General features: G+C 53.7%; 9 protein-coding genes and 1 non-coding gene across 10 annotated transcripts; 3 read left to right on the top strand and 7 right to left on the bottom strand.

Moving 5' to 3' along the window:
* Positions 1-75: 75 nt before the first annotated feature.
* BO70DRAFT_358971 (DUF504 domain-containing protein) lies at positions 76-906 on the bottom strand. Its single transcript, XM_025542426.1, has 2 exons — positions 617-906; positions 76-557 (listed from the first exon to the last, which is right to left on the bottom strand). Exons 1-2 carry the CDS (start codon positions 777-779, stop codon positions 292-294), a joined length of 429 nt encoding a protein of 142 aa, XP_025402808.1. The 5' UTR covers positions 780-906; the 3' UTR covers positions 76-291.
* A 406-nt stretch (positions 907-1,312) lies between these two features.
* Positions 1,313-1,384, bottom strand: BO70DRAFT_t45. The gene has a single exon. It is a non-coding gene; the product is annotated as a tRNA-Glu (tRNA).
* Positions 1,385-1,772: 388 nt separating this feature from the next.
* BO70DRAFT_285076 (MIND complex subunit MTW1) lies at positions 1,773-2,905 on the top strand (the record flags this gene model as incomplete). Its single annotated transcript, XM_025539145.1, has 3 exons — positions 1,773-1,826; positions 1,897-2,223; positions 2,285-2,905. 3 exons carry the CDS (start codon positions 1,773-1,775, stop codon positions 2,903-2,905), a joined length of 1,002 nt encoding a protein of 333 aa, XP_025402807.1.
* Positions 2,906-2,971: 66 nt separating this feature from the next.
* On the bottom strand, positions 2,972-4,268 carry BO70DRAFT_284855 (dihydroorotase; the record flags this gene model as incomplete). The annotated part of the gene is made up of 4 exons (XM_025539138.1): positions 2,972-3,453; positions 3,506-3,959; positions 4,037-4,116; positions 4,214-4,268. 4 exons carry the CDS (start codon positions 4,266-4,268, stop codon positions 2,972-2,974), a joined length of 1,071 nt encoding a protein of 356 aa, XP_025402806.1.
* A 316-nt stretch (positions 4,269-4,584) lies between these two features.
* Positions 4,585-6,687, bottom strand: BO70DRAFT_358969 (intradiol ring-cleavage dioxygenase). The gene has a single exon (XM_025542425.1). It carries the CDS (start codon positions 6,234-6,236, stop codon positions 4,941-4,943), a length of 1,296 nt encoding a protein of 431 aa, XP_025402805.1. The 5' UTR covers positions 6,237-6,687; the 3' UTR covers positions 4,585-4,940.
* A 207-nt stretch (positions 6,688-6,894) lies between these two features.
* Positions 6,895-7,936, bottom strand: BO70DRAFT_330127 (short-chain dehydrogenase; the record flags this gene model as incomplete). Its single annotated transcript, XM_025540816.1, has 1 exon — positions 6,895-7,936. The coding sequence occupies exon 1, from the start codon at positions 7,888-7,890 to the stop codon at positions 6,895-6,897; it is 996 nt and encodes a 331-aa protein (XP_025402804.1). The 5' UTR covers positions 7,891-7,936.
* A 1,054-nt stretch (positions 7,937-8,990) lies between these two features.
* On the top strand, positions 8,991-10,182 carry BO70DRAFT_377186 (uncharacterized protein; the record flags this gene model as incomplete). The annotated part of the gene is made up of 2 exons (XM_025545178.1): positions 8,991-9,486; positions 9,613-10,182. The coding sequence occupies exons 1-2, from the start codon at positions 9,169-9,171 to the stop codon at positions 10,180-10,182; spliced, it is 888 nt and encodes a 295-aa protein (XP_025402803.1). The 5' UTR covers positions 8,991-9,168.
* Positions 10,183-10,376: 194 nt separating this feature from the next.
* Positions 10,377-11,750, bottom strand: BO70DRAFT_358968 (short chain dehydrogenase family protein). Its single transcript, XM_025542424.1, has 5 exons — positions 11,536-11,750; positions 11,060-11,490; positions 10,865-10,962; positions 10,710-10,778; positions 10,377-10,645 (listed from the first exon to the last, which is right to left on the bottom strand). Exons 1-5 carry the CDS (start codon positions 11,664-11,666, stop codon positions 10,400-10,402), a joined length of 975 nt encoding a protein of 324 aa, XP_025402802.1. The 5' UTR covers positions 11,667-11,750; the 3' UTR covers positions 10,377-10,399.
* Positions 11,751-12,208: 458 nt separating this feature from the next.
* swc5 (putative Swr1p complex component (Swc5)) lies at positions 12,209-13,328 on the top strand (the record flags this gene model as incomplete). Its single annotated transcript, XM_025541667.1, has 2 exons — positions 12,209-12,546; positions 12,629-13,328. The coding sequence occupies 2 exons, from the start codon at positions 12,209-12,211 to the stop codon at positions 13,326-13,328; spliced, it is 1,038 nt and encodes a 345-aa protein (XP_025402801.1).
* Positions 13,329-14,104: 776 nt separating this feature from the next.
* BO70DRAFT_330126 (T2 family ribonuclease) lies at positions 14,105-15,465 on the bottom strand (the record flags this gene model as incomplete). Its single annotated transcript, XM_025540815.1, has 5 exons — positions 14,105-14,480; positions 14,540-14,735; positions 14,803-14,918; positions 15,002-15,186; positions 15,242-15,465. 5 exons carry the CDS (start codon positions 15,463-15,465, stop codon positions 14,293-14,295), a joined length of 909 nt encoding a protein of 302 aa, XP_025402800.1. The 3' UTR covers positions 14,105-14,292.
* Positions 15,466-15,480: the final 15 nt, after the last annotated feature.

Here is a 15,480-nt window from a genome sequence, read left to right as displayed (position 1 = left end):
TTGGACTGCCTAAGGCAAGAAAAATGAAGCGTTAACCCATCTTGTATCTGTAGATCTTTACTATTCCATACCAGTCACCAACCCCGACATTTGCACCCTCCAAGACAAACTCTCCAGCCAGCAGGGTCGGGGGAGAGAAAGCGGATTAAGAAGCAAAGTAAAGAGACTAATTGTACGTACATTAGGGTATTGAGTTGTAGGAAAAACAGAAGCTCCACAATACATAGCCCATTTGAACCAGTCGGAATGTTATTATGTACCATCATCTTAAACATCATACGTCTAGTAAATTCAACTAAGAAAAGCCAGATAATCGAAAGCAGAATTCCCACTCATGAAAATCCGATCGATTCTCCTTCTCCTGTCCCACACAACCTCGCCATCTGACCTGCGCTTGATATAAAGAATGCGATGCTGGGGGATAAATTCCTCGTCGGTGGTCTCTTTTTTCCACGAGTTGAAAACAGCCTCCAGACGCCCCTCAAATCGATCCTCGTATCCAATGACATAGTTGGAGGCATCAAGGGCATCATCCCAGATGATACGATTGATGATGTCTTTGGTCGTGGTCAGTATTAATATCGTGGCAACAGAGAAGGCTTGCTGATAAACGCACCTGCTGCTGGACGGAGTCTGTTCTCCACCGGTTCCGGCTTTGGGGTGTGCCAGTGGACTGGGGAAGTGAGCGGCGTGGGGGTTCTGGATCCGACATCTGGTTGAGGAGTCGAGCTACGCGAGGCGTTTTCTTGTTGCGCGTCTGAGGGAGGTTCTGAAGCCATAATCTTGGTTGATGTCGCCTTGATCTCAACTGTTTTGATATAGAAAGGAACAATTGCTCAAGATCAACTAGGACATGTTTCTCGACGGGTATTTATTGTACAAATACATCCTGAATGTAGCATCTACAGGCGCCTAAAAATGGCATGTTGGTTGTCTCAAGTGAATCATTTTGAGATGAATGAGTTCTTGGACATGCGATACTGGCAGGCTGAAAGCTCCACAGCACTCTGATTACTCCGTATACAAGTGAGGCTCGATCACTGCTACTCTATGGAATATGGATTGACGGATGAGTCAAGGACAAGGCTGAGTTCCCCATATTGACTGGATGCTACTGTTGGTTTGTATTCGGCTGTTGGATGACTCATTGCGGAGCTAATGCAGCCCTAGAACAGCAGTGACTCAATAATTACGGGCCAATGACACGACCATGATGCCCATGCGTTGTTGGATCCAAAACAAAAAACAAAAAAAATCAAAAGCGATCGAACTCCCTCTGGAGGCATTGTAAAATGCAAAAAGAAGAATTGGACTCCGATAGGGGGAATCGAACCCCCGGCTGCCGTGTGAGAGACGGCGATGTTAGCCACTACACCATATCGGATAATTGGTTGAAAGGTCGTAGGTTTACTGCAATATAAGCCACACCTAAGTGGAGTTTTCTTTGATCTTCATAGCCTCTAGATAATGTTGGCTTTGAAATCATCACAGAGAAAGGAACGACAGTACCAAGCTACCATTAACGCCACTCAAAAAACGGCCAGCGCATTGATTGAGTCGCGTTGCCCCCCGTACCCTGTGCTAGCGCCCTCAAGGTACATAGTAACTAGTCTTGGCTCCGACGGCTGGCGGTTCCCCTCGCGTGCCGGCCCATCAACCAACTATTTTATCCCGCATTCGCGCGCAACGCGTCCACCTGCGAGGCACGAAACGCATCCATTCCCCCTTCCTGCTGCGAACGTGGATGATGAACCCTGCCAAGGCCCATCAAGATGAGTGATGCGACAACTTCCCTGCTCACAGAGCACTTCAGCTACACGCCTTTGGTCAGTATGGCGCGCGCCTTCGCGGCGCACCTCGCCCCTCCAAAACAACTCCGGGCTGACCGTGTCGCAGTCTCTCATAGATGACATTATCAACTCCATCAACAACCTAATCTACCAGGCCATCTCCAGTCTCGAGACCGGTCTTCTGTCGACCCCTCCGGAGCGACTGGGATTCGGGCATGCGAATAATGGCTCGACCATACCCGACACCGACGACGATGGAAATGTGATATACCCGGAGGCGCAGCTGGAGATTGAGAATGGGCTGCATCAACTAGAAACGCTCCTTGAAGCGACTGTCGATAAGACGTTCGATAAGTTCGAGCTGTTCGTGCTGCGAAACACGTTCAAGATCCCGGATGATCTGATGGGCTGGATTCGACTGAAACATTATGAGGTACGGTGTCTCCTGGAGTACGGGTTTCCCCCCCTGTTCTAACTAAGATCCTTGCTCGCAGAATCTCAACCTTAACCCTCCTGCCGATGTCCCCACCCAAGAAACGATCTCCGCCCAGCGAAAGAAACTGCACGAAACCAAGAAGTTGAATCGGGCGCTGAAGCAGGAGAGTGCGCGCAATGAGGCGATCATTGCACAGCTACGCTCCATCCGACAGACGGCACAGGAGGCCGATGCTGAGAAGGCCGCGAAAGGGGAGGGCAATTTCGTGGCCAGCGGACAAAAGGACTTGGATTTGTCGTTCTTGACTTCCAGTCTAGCTGCCCAGCAGCTGCGGGTCGGCGTTGCTACCGGATCGAATACCCAACACACGCCAATCACGACTAATACCACGTTCATTCTTTCCCAGCTTCCAGCTCTCCAAGCGCTGCTTAAGGAACTCCGACCCAAGCTGGCTAGTCTACCACAGTTCGGAGATAAAATGGAAACCGAATCCAAAGCGGACGAGAGACGAGAGTACATTGAGAGCAGAGTCAGGCTGCACCTCGAGCGGGCCGGCCAATTGGCAGTCGGCAGCGACGGTAATACCGTTGTTGCCGGGCGCAAGATCGACATTACGGAAGCCGAAGCCCTCGAGGCTGTTACAGGATTGCTTACGCAGGGACACGAGAAGTCGGTTTAGAGAGGGACGCTCGAGAAGACTTTGCCAAACTTCCCTTGTGGGTATCTATTTTGCAGCCGATCAAAATCACGCCGACCACGACACGCTCCACGTCTGCTGATCCCTCCGGAACGGAACAACATCCACCTTGTTCGACTTCAGGATGTTGGGGATCTTCTCATCCTTCTTTTCAATGGTGATGAACTCCTTCTGCTCTTCACCAATGCCATAGAATGTGCGACCAAACTTGCTCATGAAACCCTCGATGATCTCGGGGGTGATGTCTTCCTCCTTCAGGACGCCATTTTCGCAAGCCTGCTCGAACGCGTCGATGACGAGCTGAGTGGTGTGGGGTTGAGTGAAGACACCGGCAGCGATCTTGTCGCCTCCTCTCTTGGACACAGCGGGGTGGGGGGCACTGTCGGAGCCGAAGAAGAACTTGGAGTTTCCAGAGGCTGCCGCGCGCAGAAGAGCATCACGGTCCGCGGGGGTTTTGGCGACCGGCTTGCAGAAGCAGAACGGGTCTCCAGCCCACGAGTCAATGATGATGGACAGGTGGTGGGCCGTGACTGGGAAAGGTTACTATCATCTCAGATCTTCAACCGCGGGGAGTTTGCTCACTTGTTCCTGCCACAGTGGGACCGCACTTCTTGACAGCCTCCACCGCCGCTGCGGTAGTGCAGTGCTCGAGGATGATCCTCAGCTTGGGGAAACACTCGTGCAACTGCAGCAAAGTGGGAAGGAAGCGCTCCTCGGCCGTCAGGACGGTCACATCACCGGTGGACGGGACCTCTCCGTGCAAGTTGAGGATCATATCCTGACGCTCCATCTCGGCGAAGACGGGATAGAACGCGGTGTAGTCAATCACGCCGGAGGAGGAGTTGGTAGTGACACCGGCCGGGTAACTCTTGACGCCGGTGATTCCGCGCTTCTTGGCGTCGATGATGGTCTCGGGGGTCACGGTCTCATGGAGATACAGCGACATGAGATACTTGACGTTGGGCTCGATGGCCTGCAGGCGCTGCTTGTACTCGAGCGCCCGGTCCACGGTAGTCACCGGGGGGACCAGGTTCGGCTGATTGATAGCAATCCAAGTTACTACTTCGTTCCCATCATAATGCAGCCATACCGGCAATCTCGTGTTGAATTTACCATAACAAAAACCGTGTTCACACCACCCTGTCTAATAGTGGGAGTAACAAGCTCCATCATGTCACCATCACGCAGATGCACTTCACTCGACCCGACCCAATTAGCCTTCATATTCCTCAAAAACGTAACCCCCCCCCCCCCCCATCCATCAGGTACACAGTCATCAATCACACGCACCATGAAAGTCCGCCGAAGCGGGGAGCTTCACGCCCTGCAACTTGGAAAGAGGCATTCCGGAATGATACAACTTCGTACTGTGGGATAAAAGAAACAATCTGGGCTTGAAAGCGCGAGCGAGTAATAGCATGAACTGAATGAACAAATAATCGGAGGCTCAATGTGCAGGCCGCAGAAATCCCAGGGGCCTTTTCTTTTCCCCGCCAATTTTCTGTCGCGTGGGGGAGTCGGGTCATGACCGCCTGCGCTGTGATTGGCTGGTGGGATGGGGAGGAGCATGTGATGTCACGGGTTTATGCCTTCCGGCGGACGGGCGGCGGCAGTCGGGAACTGTGCTCTGGACTTGATTTCATTCTGTGGATGATTCCAGAGTTGAGCGGTTCATTGCTGATCTACGTCTGGATTCTATTAAAACTTTTACAATATGTCTTGTGTGGTGTATTTGAAAGACGAAACTAATATTGCGGCGCAAAACGCGTCTCTCGTACGCCAATTGAGTCCGATTCAGGAAATTGCGCGAGAGCGCGTTACTCTTACTCCTTACATCATGTGACCGGGGAAGATACCTCTCTAGACAACTGACTTGATACAATTGGCATAGCTGCTGGTGTTAGGATGAAAGAACGAATCGCCGATACTTTAGGTCAAATCGAGTACACTGTGATCAATGTCGAACTCAAGCGCAATACATGACTGTCTACAACGCTCCAACGAGCCTTCCTCTTATCTACTCCACGGAGTCTTCTGATGAGAAAAAAATTCTTGAGATTATTCTGGGCCTCTTCTGGGCTGGATACCGCCACCAGCGGACTGGCTGCTGCCCAGTTGAGGTATCGATGGCGTTGTATCTCGGGTCATAGGTAGCAGAAACATTGACCACAACAGTCACCCATCCAGAGAGACCATCAGACAAGCTATCACCGAGATATACGCAGTTCAACACGGGGTCAAAGCCAGATTTCTTAGTCTGATTGATAAAGAGAAGGTCTTTCTCATTGGTGGCAAGAGTGAAGGTATTGGTGTTGTATGGATATGTGGCCTCCACATCATCAATGAGGTCCTGGTCCCAGTAGACCTCGCCGATGTAGGCTACGGTACCACCGGAGATGGTGTTGTTATCGAGGACCGTCACATCTAGATGAGCGACCAGGTGGGGATGGATCGTGCGGGTAGGGTAGTGGCCTGGAAAGAGAGTGTGGAAAGTGACGACACCATCGGTGTCCGTCTTTTGCACACCACGAAGAAATGTGTTGTTCAGGTTAGAACTGTCATCGGTGTTTCCGTTGTGATTGGCGACGAGGCCGGAATAGATACCGGTGGCATTGCAGCTCCAGGTATCCGAATACCAATCGGCGATGGGCTCGCAGGTTTCGACATCCACAAATTGGGCCTCGATGACAACGGGCACACCCGACTGGTTTTCGCTGAGGCTTGAGCGAATATACTCCCCCGGAACATAGTATGGACCAAACAGAGTTTCCGGACTGAGGATGCAGGTGTTGCTGCTGCCAAAGATCTTGCTGCTGGGAGAGTTGGGGGTGATGTCGGTCCCAGTGACAAGGTGGGACGCGCTGAGCACCGACATAGTATCCCGTGCAGTCAGACGCTTGCGGTGCAGATTGACCAAGGCTCTACGACGAGCCTCCGCACGTGCGCTGAGACCATTGCGCTCAAACTTGGCAGCACAATTCTGCAAGCCGCGACGCATGTTGGACTTGAAGTCGAGGAGGTCCGAGCTCTCCTGGTGGGCTGGATGGACGGCGGCAAAAAGTGCATATCCGGCAATGACCAAGGTCACAATACTATTGAGATGAATCTTAGTATTTAAAGGGTCGGGGAATCTTGGATTACGAGAAAAAGATGTGTGAGTGAAGAAAGCGAGAAGACTTGAAGCAGGCTGGTGTCTGCTCGATGCTCTCTCATCTGTTGCCCCGGATGAAGCGCTTCTTCTGTACCAAAGGCTGCACTGTGAGCGCCGGACAAGAAATCCGTGATGTCGCTGGATTACGCAGTCTACACCCATCCTGCCGCGAACAACCTATGTTCCATTGACTGAACGATGCCAACTTCTAAGTTACTAGCGACTGTCGCCAGCAGTGTAATGATTTCGGGAGGAAGTCTCATTAGCCTCTACTTGTGTTCTCCGATATGGTTCGTGAGCGAGAAGTTTTTCAAACGATGAGCGGAAGATGACGATTTCCTCCGTCCAAGACGCCGCGACGACGCTTGCCCGTCAATTCTTGCTAGGAGGGCCCAAAACAGCCCGCAATTCCCAGACGATACCTGTCAATAAAATTCTGCAGCCAGTGATTGGTTTAGCAATTTGGGAAAACCGCGAAGATCTGCGCTGTAAGGCCTAGGATTCACCCGGCTTCAAATATCAGAGTGATACTGCAATCTCTCATAACCCCGCGGTCCAGACCTTGGTCTAGACACGAGAAATTCTAGGTCCGGGGGAAGATCCGCCGCCTTGGCCCTGGAAGGAGTGCTGGCAACCCTAAGTTCAACCCAGTGGATATCGTCGTTCAGCATGGGGTGCCGCCTTATGAATGGTGGAAGTTCTCAAGCCTTGGGGTATCAGGTATATTATCTTATATTTGGCACTATCACATGCATACAGAACCACAGAAACCCCAGATCTCATTCATGAATACAGCCATCCACGCCCCCCCAATCCCGTCTCACCTAAACTCCCTCGTCACCCTCTCACACCACTCCTCAAACACCCTCGCATACCCCTTCCCTCCCTCCTCCTCATCCCTCATCGCCTCCAACAAATCCGGCCTCGGACACGGATGCCACCTCCCAAACGGAATGACATATCGCCCGCCATCCTGGACCGTCATCTCCGGCGCAAACCCCGCCCAAAGCATGGTATTCACGCCCTCCTTGGGCGTATAATAAACCGGTGTCGACATCCACACCGTCCAGCGGGGCGCATTATCATAGATCTTCGTATAGATATTCCCCGGGTTCTGGGTGATGCTAATCACCCCTTTCTCACCCAGCTGCCGAGACAACCGGTCCGCCAGGAACCAGTTTCCGGCTTTACTGACAGCGTAGTTGTGGTTGACGTCGGCGCTGGGGGAGTCCAGCTCCGCGGGCGGAACGCCTTGGGCTGGCACCATCACGTCGACGAGCATACTGCTGCTCCAGATGACACGGACGCTGTTGGTGAGTGTATCTGGATGACAGGCGGTCTCCGTTAGGATCGGGGCAAGGAGTTGCGTGAGAAGGTAGGGGCCGACACAGTTCGTGCCGAGGTGCGGCTCGAGACCTTGCGCGGTGCGGTTGATTAGGGGGACACTGGCTACGGCGGCATTGTTGAAGAGGAGATCGAGACGGGATTGTTGAGATAGGAATGTCGAGACGGCGGGTTTTATGGTGCGGAGGTCCGAGAGGTCCAAGTGGAGGAAGTGTACTTTGCCTGGCGTGGAGGTGGTGGCTGCGGCTGTAGTGGTGAGGGTGTGGATGACGGCTTGAGCTTTGGCCTCGTCGCGAGCGGCGAGGTACACTGTTGCGCCGGCAGAGTAGAGGACGTGGGCGAGTTCAAGGCCTAGTCCGGAGGTGCTCCCGGTGATGATGACTACTTTGTCCGTTTGGGGCGGAAGCGTCGTCGCCGTGAGGGTGGGTTTGGCGGGGAAGAGTTGCGGCCAGATGCGGAGGAGGGTCGACATGGTGTTGACGAGGCTGAGGGGGATCTAGATGATGGATTGTAAATGGTCGATGATGAGAAGGGATGCAGTACGACACTTCTTTATACTCTCTACACTGACAAGGCTGTCAGGCTAGCAGACCTGAGGAAGAGGTAAGCATGCTAGCTCCTGTGAGTGACCATCTAACGAGCCGAGTGGACAAGTCAGATATCACGATCTAATCCGCCTGGCCCACCCACCTACTAACTAAATACGTACCGGGCTATCGAGGTCATAATATGTCCCGCTTTTTCGTCGGGCGATTGAAGGCCGAAGCCTTCGCTGCTGAACGAGTATATTGATCAGCTAATGCCCTTATGCCGTCTTTATCATGTGAGAGAATACTACACATTCTCTGAATGGTGACACATGACCAGCTGATCCAGTCTCACTCTATTATTGGCACGCAAACACAAGCCTCTGCAGGTTGATGCATATCCTCAGCTTTAGTACGGAGTAGCTACGTACTACCTACCTAGGACAAGGACGAGGACGAGTTAACTAACCGCCTGCGTGACATACTATATGTACCTGACTTAAAATAGCCCAATCTAGAACTCCCACCGGCCCCGTGCACCAACCACTACCCAATACCTAGGTAGATAGCATCAATCCAGTCCAATCCCCTTCCTTCTACATCCACATCCACCCCATACCCCGAGCGGCGCGTCCCAGCATCCCACCCCAACCGCCCTCCACCAATAAACCAAAGCAATTGCACAATATTCGCAACCTGCATGACACCGACGTCTCTAAGCGCCGCCGAGGGACCAATCTGCAGTTTGTGCGTCTGAAGGATCGTGGTCCTGCAGGAGACAGCAAATGAGCGCCTCGCATGGGCCCGTGGGCGGCTATTAGGGTTTGGGAGGGCTTGATTGATCGTTTCACGCTCGTTCGACGATGCTATCTTTGGTTCCGTTTCCTTGTTTTTGAGCAGCTGAGCGTGCTGCAGAAGTTAAATGGGCTGGTTGCATAAGTAGTGGGCATCGGAATTCTTCAGGGTTGTCTCTCACTCTCACTCTCTCTCTCCCTCTGTCTTCTCTGTCTCTCTCAGTTCGATATTTCTTTGCTGGGGCGTGTCTGCTCTTCTTTTCTCTCTCTCTCTCTCTCTCCTGATCTTTGAAGTTGAAGCAAATAAATCAATAAAAGCCTCTGGTTAGGCAGTGCTATATACATCTATCCATTCATTCATCTATCCATCACCAAAAAAAAAAATCCATCCCACATATTCATACAATCATAATTACAATTACAACCACAATGTCCTCCATAACCACCACAATCTCACACATCCCCTCTGCCTCCGACACCGACGAGACCAAATTCCTCACGCGCACGCGCACCCTGCGACACACGCGCCTCTGCCTCGCCATCCTGACCGTATCCATCGCCATCCCCACAATCGCCTGCGAAGCCATCGCCTACCACCACTACCGGCAGACGGCCTCCTACAGCCGCGTGTGGCTATACCTCTGGCCGCTGAACCTCGATCTGCGGCCCACCATCGCCGTCCTGGCTTGTGGATCCGTGATCGCTTTGCAGAATTTGATCTATGTTGTTGTGGCGTTGATTCCTTCGGTTAGTTTCCCTTTCTTTCTTTCTTTCTTTCTTTCTTTCTTTCTTCCCTTCTTCCCCTCTTGGTGTTTCTCATCCCCCCCAAGAAACCAACCAAAACGAACCTAACCCCACCCCCCCCAAACCCAGCCTCACCCGCACATCCGCCGCCTGAACCTCCTCGCCCTCAGCACCTCCCTCGCCGGCTTCCTCGCCGCCCTCATCGGCCTGATCTTCGTGATCTATCGACCGGGCGCGCACCATCCCAGCGGGTTCGCGACCACAGAGACCCTGCATTCGTGGACGTGTAAGTGGGAGGAGATACGGTATGGTGGGACTGCTGACTCTGTCTCGAATGCTACCTTTATCTCCACCTCCACCTCTACCTCTGTCTCTGGGTCTGCCTCTGGGTCTAATTCCACCTCGAGCGGAAATGGGATTGTGGCCGGTAGTAGTGCGCCGTCGCACTTTCGTCGGGATTGTGATGTGACGCGTGCGGCGTTTATCATGTTGGGGGTGTTGTTGGGGTTGGAGATTGTGATGGGGGTGGTTGCTGGGGTGGGGGTTTGGGTGGGGAGGAGGGTGGAGAGGGAGAGGGAGAGGGAGAGGGGAAGCGGGATGGGGAAGTCGGAGGTGGAGTTGGAGTTGGTGGAGGGGAGAGGAGGGAAGAGGGCTGGGGCGGGGGTTGAGGGTGGGGTGGAGAAGTATCCTGGGACTTGATTGTGTGTGTATGTGTACTTATGTGTGGGTAGGGGAGAAGGGTTGGGAGTGGGGGTGAGATGGCAGTGTAGAATTCATTGAGGTGGGAGGAGGGGTTGCTGCTGTTGGATGCAATGCCTGATAGGAACCGAAATGGATCCTTCATATGCTGCTATACGTAACTCATAACTCATATTCATATTCATACTCATACTCACACTCCTACTCAAGAAGTAGATCATAACTTCGATCTCCCCTTCGCGCTATCCATCCTCACCCCCTCATCATCCTGCTCTGCGACCTCCAACACCGGCAACTCCTTCGGCACCATCCGTCGCGGACTGGTCCCGGGGACCACAGCGTACTTCGAGAAATCGGTCACTCCGCAATACTGGCGCAGGAAGTCCTCGTCGAGGGCCAGGAGGCCATTTACCACGTGGGCTGGTGTGTTCAGGATGCCGAGGATCGCGTCAGAGAATATGGTCTATTGATATCAACATTAGCATTCTGCATTATTATTAGCGATGGGTGGGGTGGGGGGAATATACCGGTTTCCTCAGGTTTGCCCGCGAATCGACATTGGCGGGGTTCCGTTCTGTAGCTGCGCTTTCAACGGCCTTTCATCGAAGGAGAAGCAAATTATTAGCCCAAGCAACAAGAAAAGGCACCTCCAATATCATGAGATGGATGGACATAGACATACAGTTGCAGGCCAAATACTCGTAATAGCCATATCCTTAGCCCCCTGTCTCACGAAATCCATCGCCAGACCACGAGTCAGCACACTCATCCCGACCTTCCCTACAACACCACCACAATTCTAATTAGTACAACCCCTTCAACTTCAGTCCCCATTCCCCAGAAAATAAGAGAAAGGGGGGGGGAGGGGACAACAAACCAATCGCATACCCCGTCTTCCCCCTAAAAAACCTCGAATAAATCGGCGGCGACACCACCACAATCCTCCCCCTCCAGCCATTCCGCTCAAAGACGGGCAACGCAGCCTGCACCGTCGCGTACAGCCCCTCCGGGTTAACCTTCTGCATCAACTGGAACCGCTTTGTGCGGGTATTCGCGACAGAGGACCACCAGATCGCGCCGGAGTTGTAGACGAGCACGTCGAGTCGGCCGCCGCCGAGACGCACGGTCTCCCGCACCAGGTGTTCGATCTGGGGGACGAAGCGGACGTCGACGGCGATAGGGTACGCGGTGCCCCCCGCTGAGGTGATTTCGCGGGCGACGGTGCTGATGGTTGATTCGGGGGAGTTGGGGTCGGGGGGAAGGGGGTTGTGGTGTCCGGGTTGGAGGTGGTTTTGGCGGCGATTATTACTGATGTTTTTGAAGTGTTAGTTAGTCTGTGGCTTGTTCATCAACGGTGATGTCTGGGGTGGCTGCGTACCGGTGTATCCGTTCTTCGCGAGATCGATGGCGATTTGCCGGCCGATGCCGCGGGACGCGCCGACGACGAGGGCGACGGGTTTGGTGGTGGTGGTGGTAGTGGTCATGGTGGGTTATTCGGGTTCAGGTATGCCCCGCGAGATGGATGGATAGATGGAAAGCTATATCATGTCTGGACCCTGGATGCTCTTATAAGCATGGCCATGCACGGCATGTCACATCGGCTCGGTCTCGCTCATCCTCGGTTGAATTGGTGATTTGTCGAGCGCGGGTCGGCCCGTTCAGCAGATTAGGCGGGGAAGATCAAGGTATTGGAACTTGGGAGTTGGGACAGGACATGATGATTGAACCTTGAACTGAGAAGAAGCAAATCGTACACACGATCATGGAACATTGTTCCTTGTTCAACGCGGAGAGAGAATCCCCGTCAACGCGATCTATCTTATCACAACCTCGGCCCCGTCCACCACCACGATCCCTGGTATCTGATTGGTCAGCAACCTTACCTAATCCACTCTACCCCGGGAATCACCCACCGCCCGGCAGAATCCCTCCTCAATCGGCCGCCATCATCCCATTATTTTCAGCATCTGAAGCACCCGCTCAACTCCCCTTTTCACACTCATACATCCTCACCTTACCCGTCAACATGCCTCCCGACTCATCCGCAGATCTTGACCTCGCGTCGGACCAATACAACTCCGCCGAAGACTCTGACTTCCAGATCGACGAAGCCGCCCAAGATGATGCCGAATCTGCCGTATCGTCAGACTCCGACGACGACGAGGAGGGCGCAGAGGGACCAGCAACAAAGCGGCGCAAGACCGGGACGAAGAACAAAGACGAAAATGGCGAAGAGGGGCTAGATTCCGGGGATGAGGCGATGATCCAGAAAGCGAATGCGAAGAAGAAAAAGAAGGACGAGGACGATGAGGAGGAGAGTGGGCCCGGGGGGTTTGTTCGGACCAGGGCGATGAAGATGCGGGGGTATGTTTTATCATTCTCTCCTTCCTTTTCTTTTGGTAGATATGGATGTGAGGTTTCGGACTGGAGCTGACGAATCCCACAGAGGCGAAGAGCGCAAACCGCTAGCAAAGATCGATGGCGCGACGGTGGACGTGGACGCGCTATGGGCGAAGATGAACGCGCCCGATGGGATCCTGCCGGGGAAAAAAGATACAGATACTACGGAGGGACAGAACGATGTGGAAATGCGCGATAGCTCGACCCCCTCCGGGCAGGGATCCCAACAATCACAACCACAACCACCAAAGAGCCATTCCCCGGAGATGATCAGGATCAAGAGGACGTACAAGTTCGCAGGTGAGATGATCACAGAGGAGAAAATCGTTGCGAAGGACTCCGCGGAAGCGAAGCTGTTTCTGGAGGGCGAAAAGGGGTCGGAGAACACCAGCACCACGATCGAGAGAGTGGACCTTACGACGAACGCGAACCCGCTGAACCTGCGCAGACCGCTTCGGAAACCCTCACGTTTTGACCCGAACCCGACCGGCTCGATCAAGAAGAGCTGGGAGAAGCAGGTCGCAACAGAAACGGCCGGACAGGAGAACGCGCGTGGGCCGAAAATCAATACCGTGGAGAAGTCGCGTCTGGACTGGGCTGCGTATGTGGATCAAGCGGGCATCAAGGACGAGCTCAATGTCCACAGCAAAGCGAAGGAGGGGTTCTTGGGCCGGATGGATTTCTTGGACCGCGTGGACTCGAAGGTCGAGGCGGAGAGGAGGAATGCTCGCTTGAAGGGGCTTTAGGTGATTGTCTGTCTGGTTTGGGTTACGTCTCAAACAGACCGGGTCCGACTTACCGGCCTACTCACCTACCTACTCTATCCTGGGGCTGGGGTTCATCTTTCCACCAATCGGCCATTGCCTACGTAGGCATCCTATACTGGCTCGTCATTGCCTGGGGCTTCCTCCATCCGAACTTCCCGAAGACAATAACAATACCATTGTCATTGTCATTGTCATCGTCATCGTCAGCCGTCTCCGCTCCGCACCGCCAGAATTCCCGTCCCGCCCGGACGTCCGACTTTCTAGACTGCGAACGGAGCTGGAAGTACCCACCCTAATGCGCATAGTATCCGTGCAGAGTCTCTACCGTCCATAGCTGGAGGTAGTATTCGACACGTGCGTAAGGCTGATCCACAGCCCAAGCTTTGCACTTACGCAGCATGTGGTTCGCTACGGGACTCGGGAGACAGGGAGGCCGTTGATTGGACAGGCTTATATTGCCTGTTGATTCCTGCATGGCGGACGGGCTAGACTAGCTAAGTGTCATGAACGTCAGCTCTGGGCATGCTGTGACTTCATATGGTCTGATCGAGACGATCGCAGGCAATATAGAATTAAAAGCCACGTACGGAGTACGGAAGGAATGCTATAGAGCCATTGGCCAATGGAGAGACACGAATTGCACATGTGTGCGAGAAGAAGGTGACTTAGGCAACAACAACAACTGCACTCTGAAACTGAATTTTGGTTCTTCCAATTTTAGACTATCGATGTAGAAATTCGACAATTATCATCTCACATTCTGCGGTACAAATCTTTGTATACAGTCCAGCAAACAACTTTTCATCACACATCGCGCGTTCTGTTAGGGGAACTCCCTGTCTGGGTCATCCTCGAGTGGCCTTACGGTCACAAGAGGCGAGGTGAAAACATCACCCCACCGGAACCATCAGACTACCAAACCAGATTAGTCTGATCTAGATATCTAGTTCAGTCTGTTCTTCTGGCTGCGCTTGTAGTGGCCACCGCGGCCACCGCCGTGGCCACTGCCTCCACTGCTGCCGCCACCCTTGCCACTGCTGCCACTGCTGCCACTGCCGCTGCCACTGCTGCTGCTGCTGCTATACTTGGGAGGGTAGCGAATGCCGGAATCGGGGCACGCGGAATCCTCGACTATGACCACAACATCAGTATCGCTCTTCTTCTGGGATGGGATTGTAGGCATAACTTACGGCTCTCAGCCGGCTCATAGGTACCGCCAATGGCACTGCCCTTCACATTGAAGTAGTAGTAGAGCTCAGACAGAGCGTCATCCTCGCACCCGATGTAGGGGGCGTATCCGCCGTGGATGGCGGCGAGAGCGTCCTTGATGTCGCTCAGTTCGTAGGTCTGGTCCTCGCTGGGGACGATACTGGCGTTGGCGAGAGCCTGGTGTTGTTTGTTAGATGCTGGGTTTGGGGATGGGTATGTTGAAGGGGGGTTGGGGGGTGCTTACGCCGTAAGAGTCCAGGGTCTTGAAGAGGTCGACGACTTGCTGGAAGAAGTCACCGACTTCTTCCTGCGCGTAGTAGTCGGTGTAGCAGCTGGGTTCGATAGTGTTGATGCAGGTTCCTGGTTCATGGGTCAGCTTTTTGCTTTTTTTTTTTTGGTTTACTGACCAGGATGCGAAAAGGAAGGGGGGGGGGGGGGTGTACCGTGCTTGTTCCACTCGTGCTCCCAGAAGGTCTCGTCCTCGTCGGCGCCCTCGTAGTCGGGCCAGTAGTCCTGCATGTAGGCGAGGAGCTCAGTACGACCCTGCGCTTCGAGGATCTCCGTGATGTTGGAGTACTCGCGCGCGTCGTCGCAGTATTCCTGGTAAGTGCCATCGCAGTTGTCGGGCCTGGGAGGGGGGTTAGCGATGGGTGAGGTAAGGGTTTGAGGGAGAGTGGGCATACCAGAGTCCGTGGATGGTCCAGGAATCGGACAGACCGTCAGACGGGTCGTAGTCCCAGAACTGGGTCTGGAGGAGGGAGCCTCCAGGGGAGTTGTAGCAGCAGGAGGCCTCGGTGGTCGAGCTGGAGCAGCTCAGAGGGCTGTCAGACGGGCAGGTATCGATGGTAGCCAGCACGCCGGAGCTGAGCGCCAGGGCGAGCACGCCCACGGAAGGGAGGAAAGACATGATGATGATGATCGT

Source organism: Aspergillus heteromorphus, assembly GCF_003184545.1.
Source record: "Aspergillus heteromorphus CBS 117.55 chromosome Unknown BO70scaffold_3, whole genome shotgun sequence".
NCBI lineage: Eukaryota > Fungi > Ascomycota > Eurotiomycetes > Eurotiales > Aspergillaceae > Aspergillus > Aspergillus heteromorphus.
This window is presented reverse-complemented; position numbering and strand designations above follow the sequence as displayed.

What these genes read in the sequence shown, in the direction of transcription:
- BO70DRAFT_358971 (XM_025542426.1), bottom strand. Translation starts at nt 779, where the DNA reads ATGGCTTCAGAACCTCCCTCAGACGCGCAACAAGAAAACGCCTCGCGT. An exon ending in CAGACTCCGTCCAGCAGCAG is followed by an intron (nt 558 to 616) that starts GTGCGTTTATCA and finishes CCACGACCAAAG; the next exon opens with ACATCATCAATCGTATCATC.
- BO70DRAFT_358969 (XM_025542425.1), bottom strand. Translation starts at nt 6,236, where the DNA reads ATGGGTGTAGACTGCGTAATCCAGCGACATCACGGATTTCTTGTCCGG.
- BO70DRAFT_358968 (XM_025542424.1), bottom strand. Translation starts at nt 11,666, where the DNA reads ATGACCACTACCACCACCACCACCAAACCCGTCGCCCTCGTCGTCGGC. An exon ending in CAGCCACCCCAGACATCACC is followed by an intron (nt 11,491 to 11,535) that starts GTTGATGAACAA and finishes CAAAAACATCAG; the next exon opens with TAATAATCGCCGCCAAAACC. An exon ending in CGAGTATTTGGCCTGCAACT is followed by an intron (nt 10,779 to 10,864) that starts GTATGTCTATGT and finishes CTTCGATGAAAG; the next exon opens with GCCGTTGAAAGCGCAGCTAC.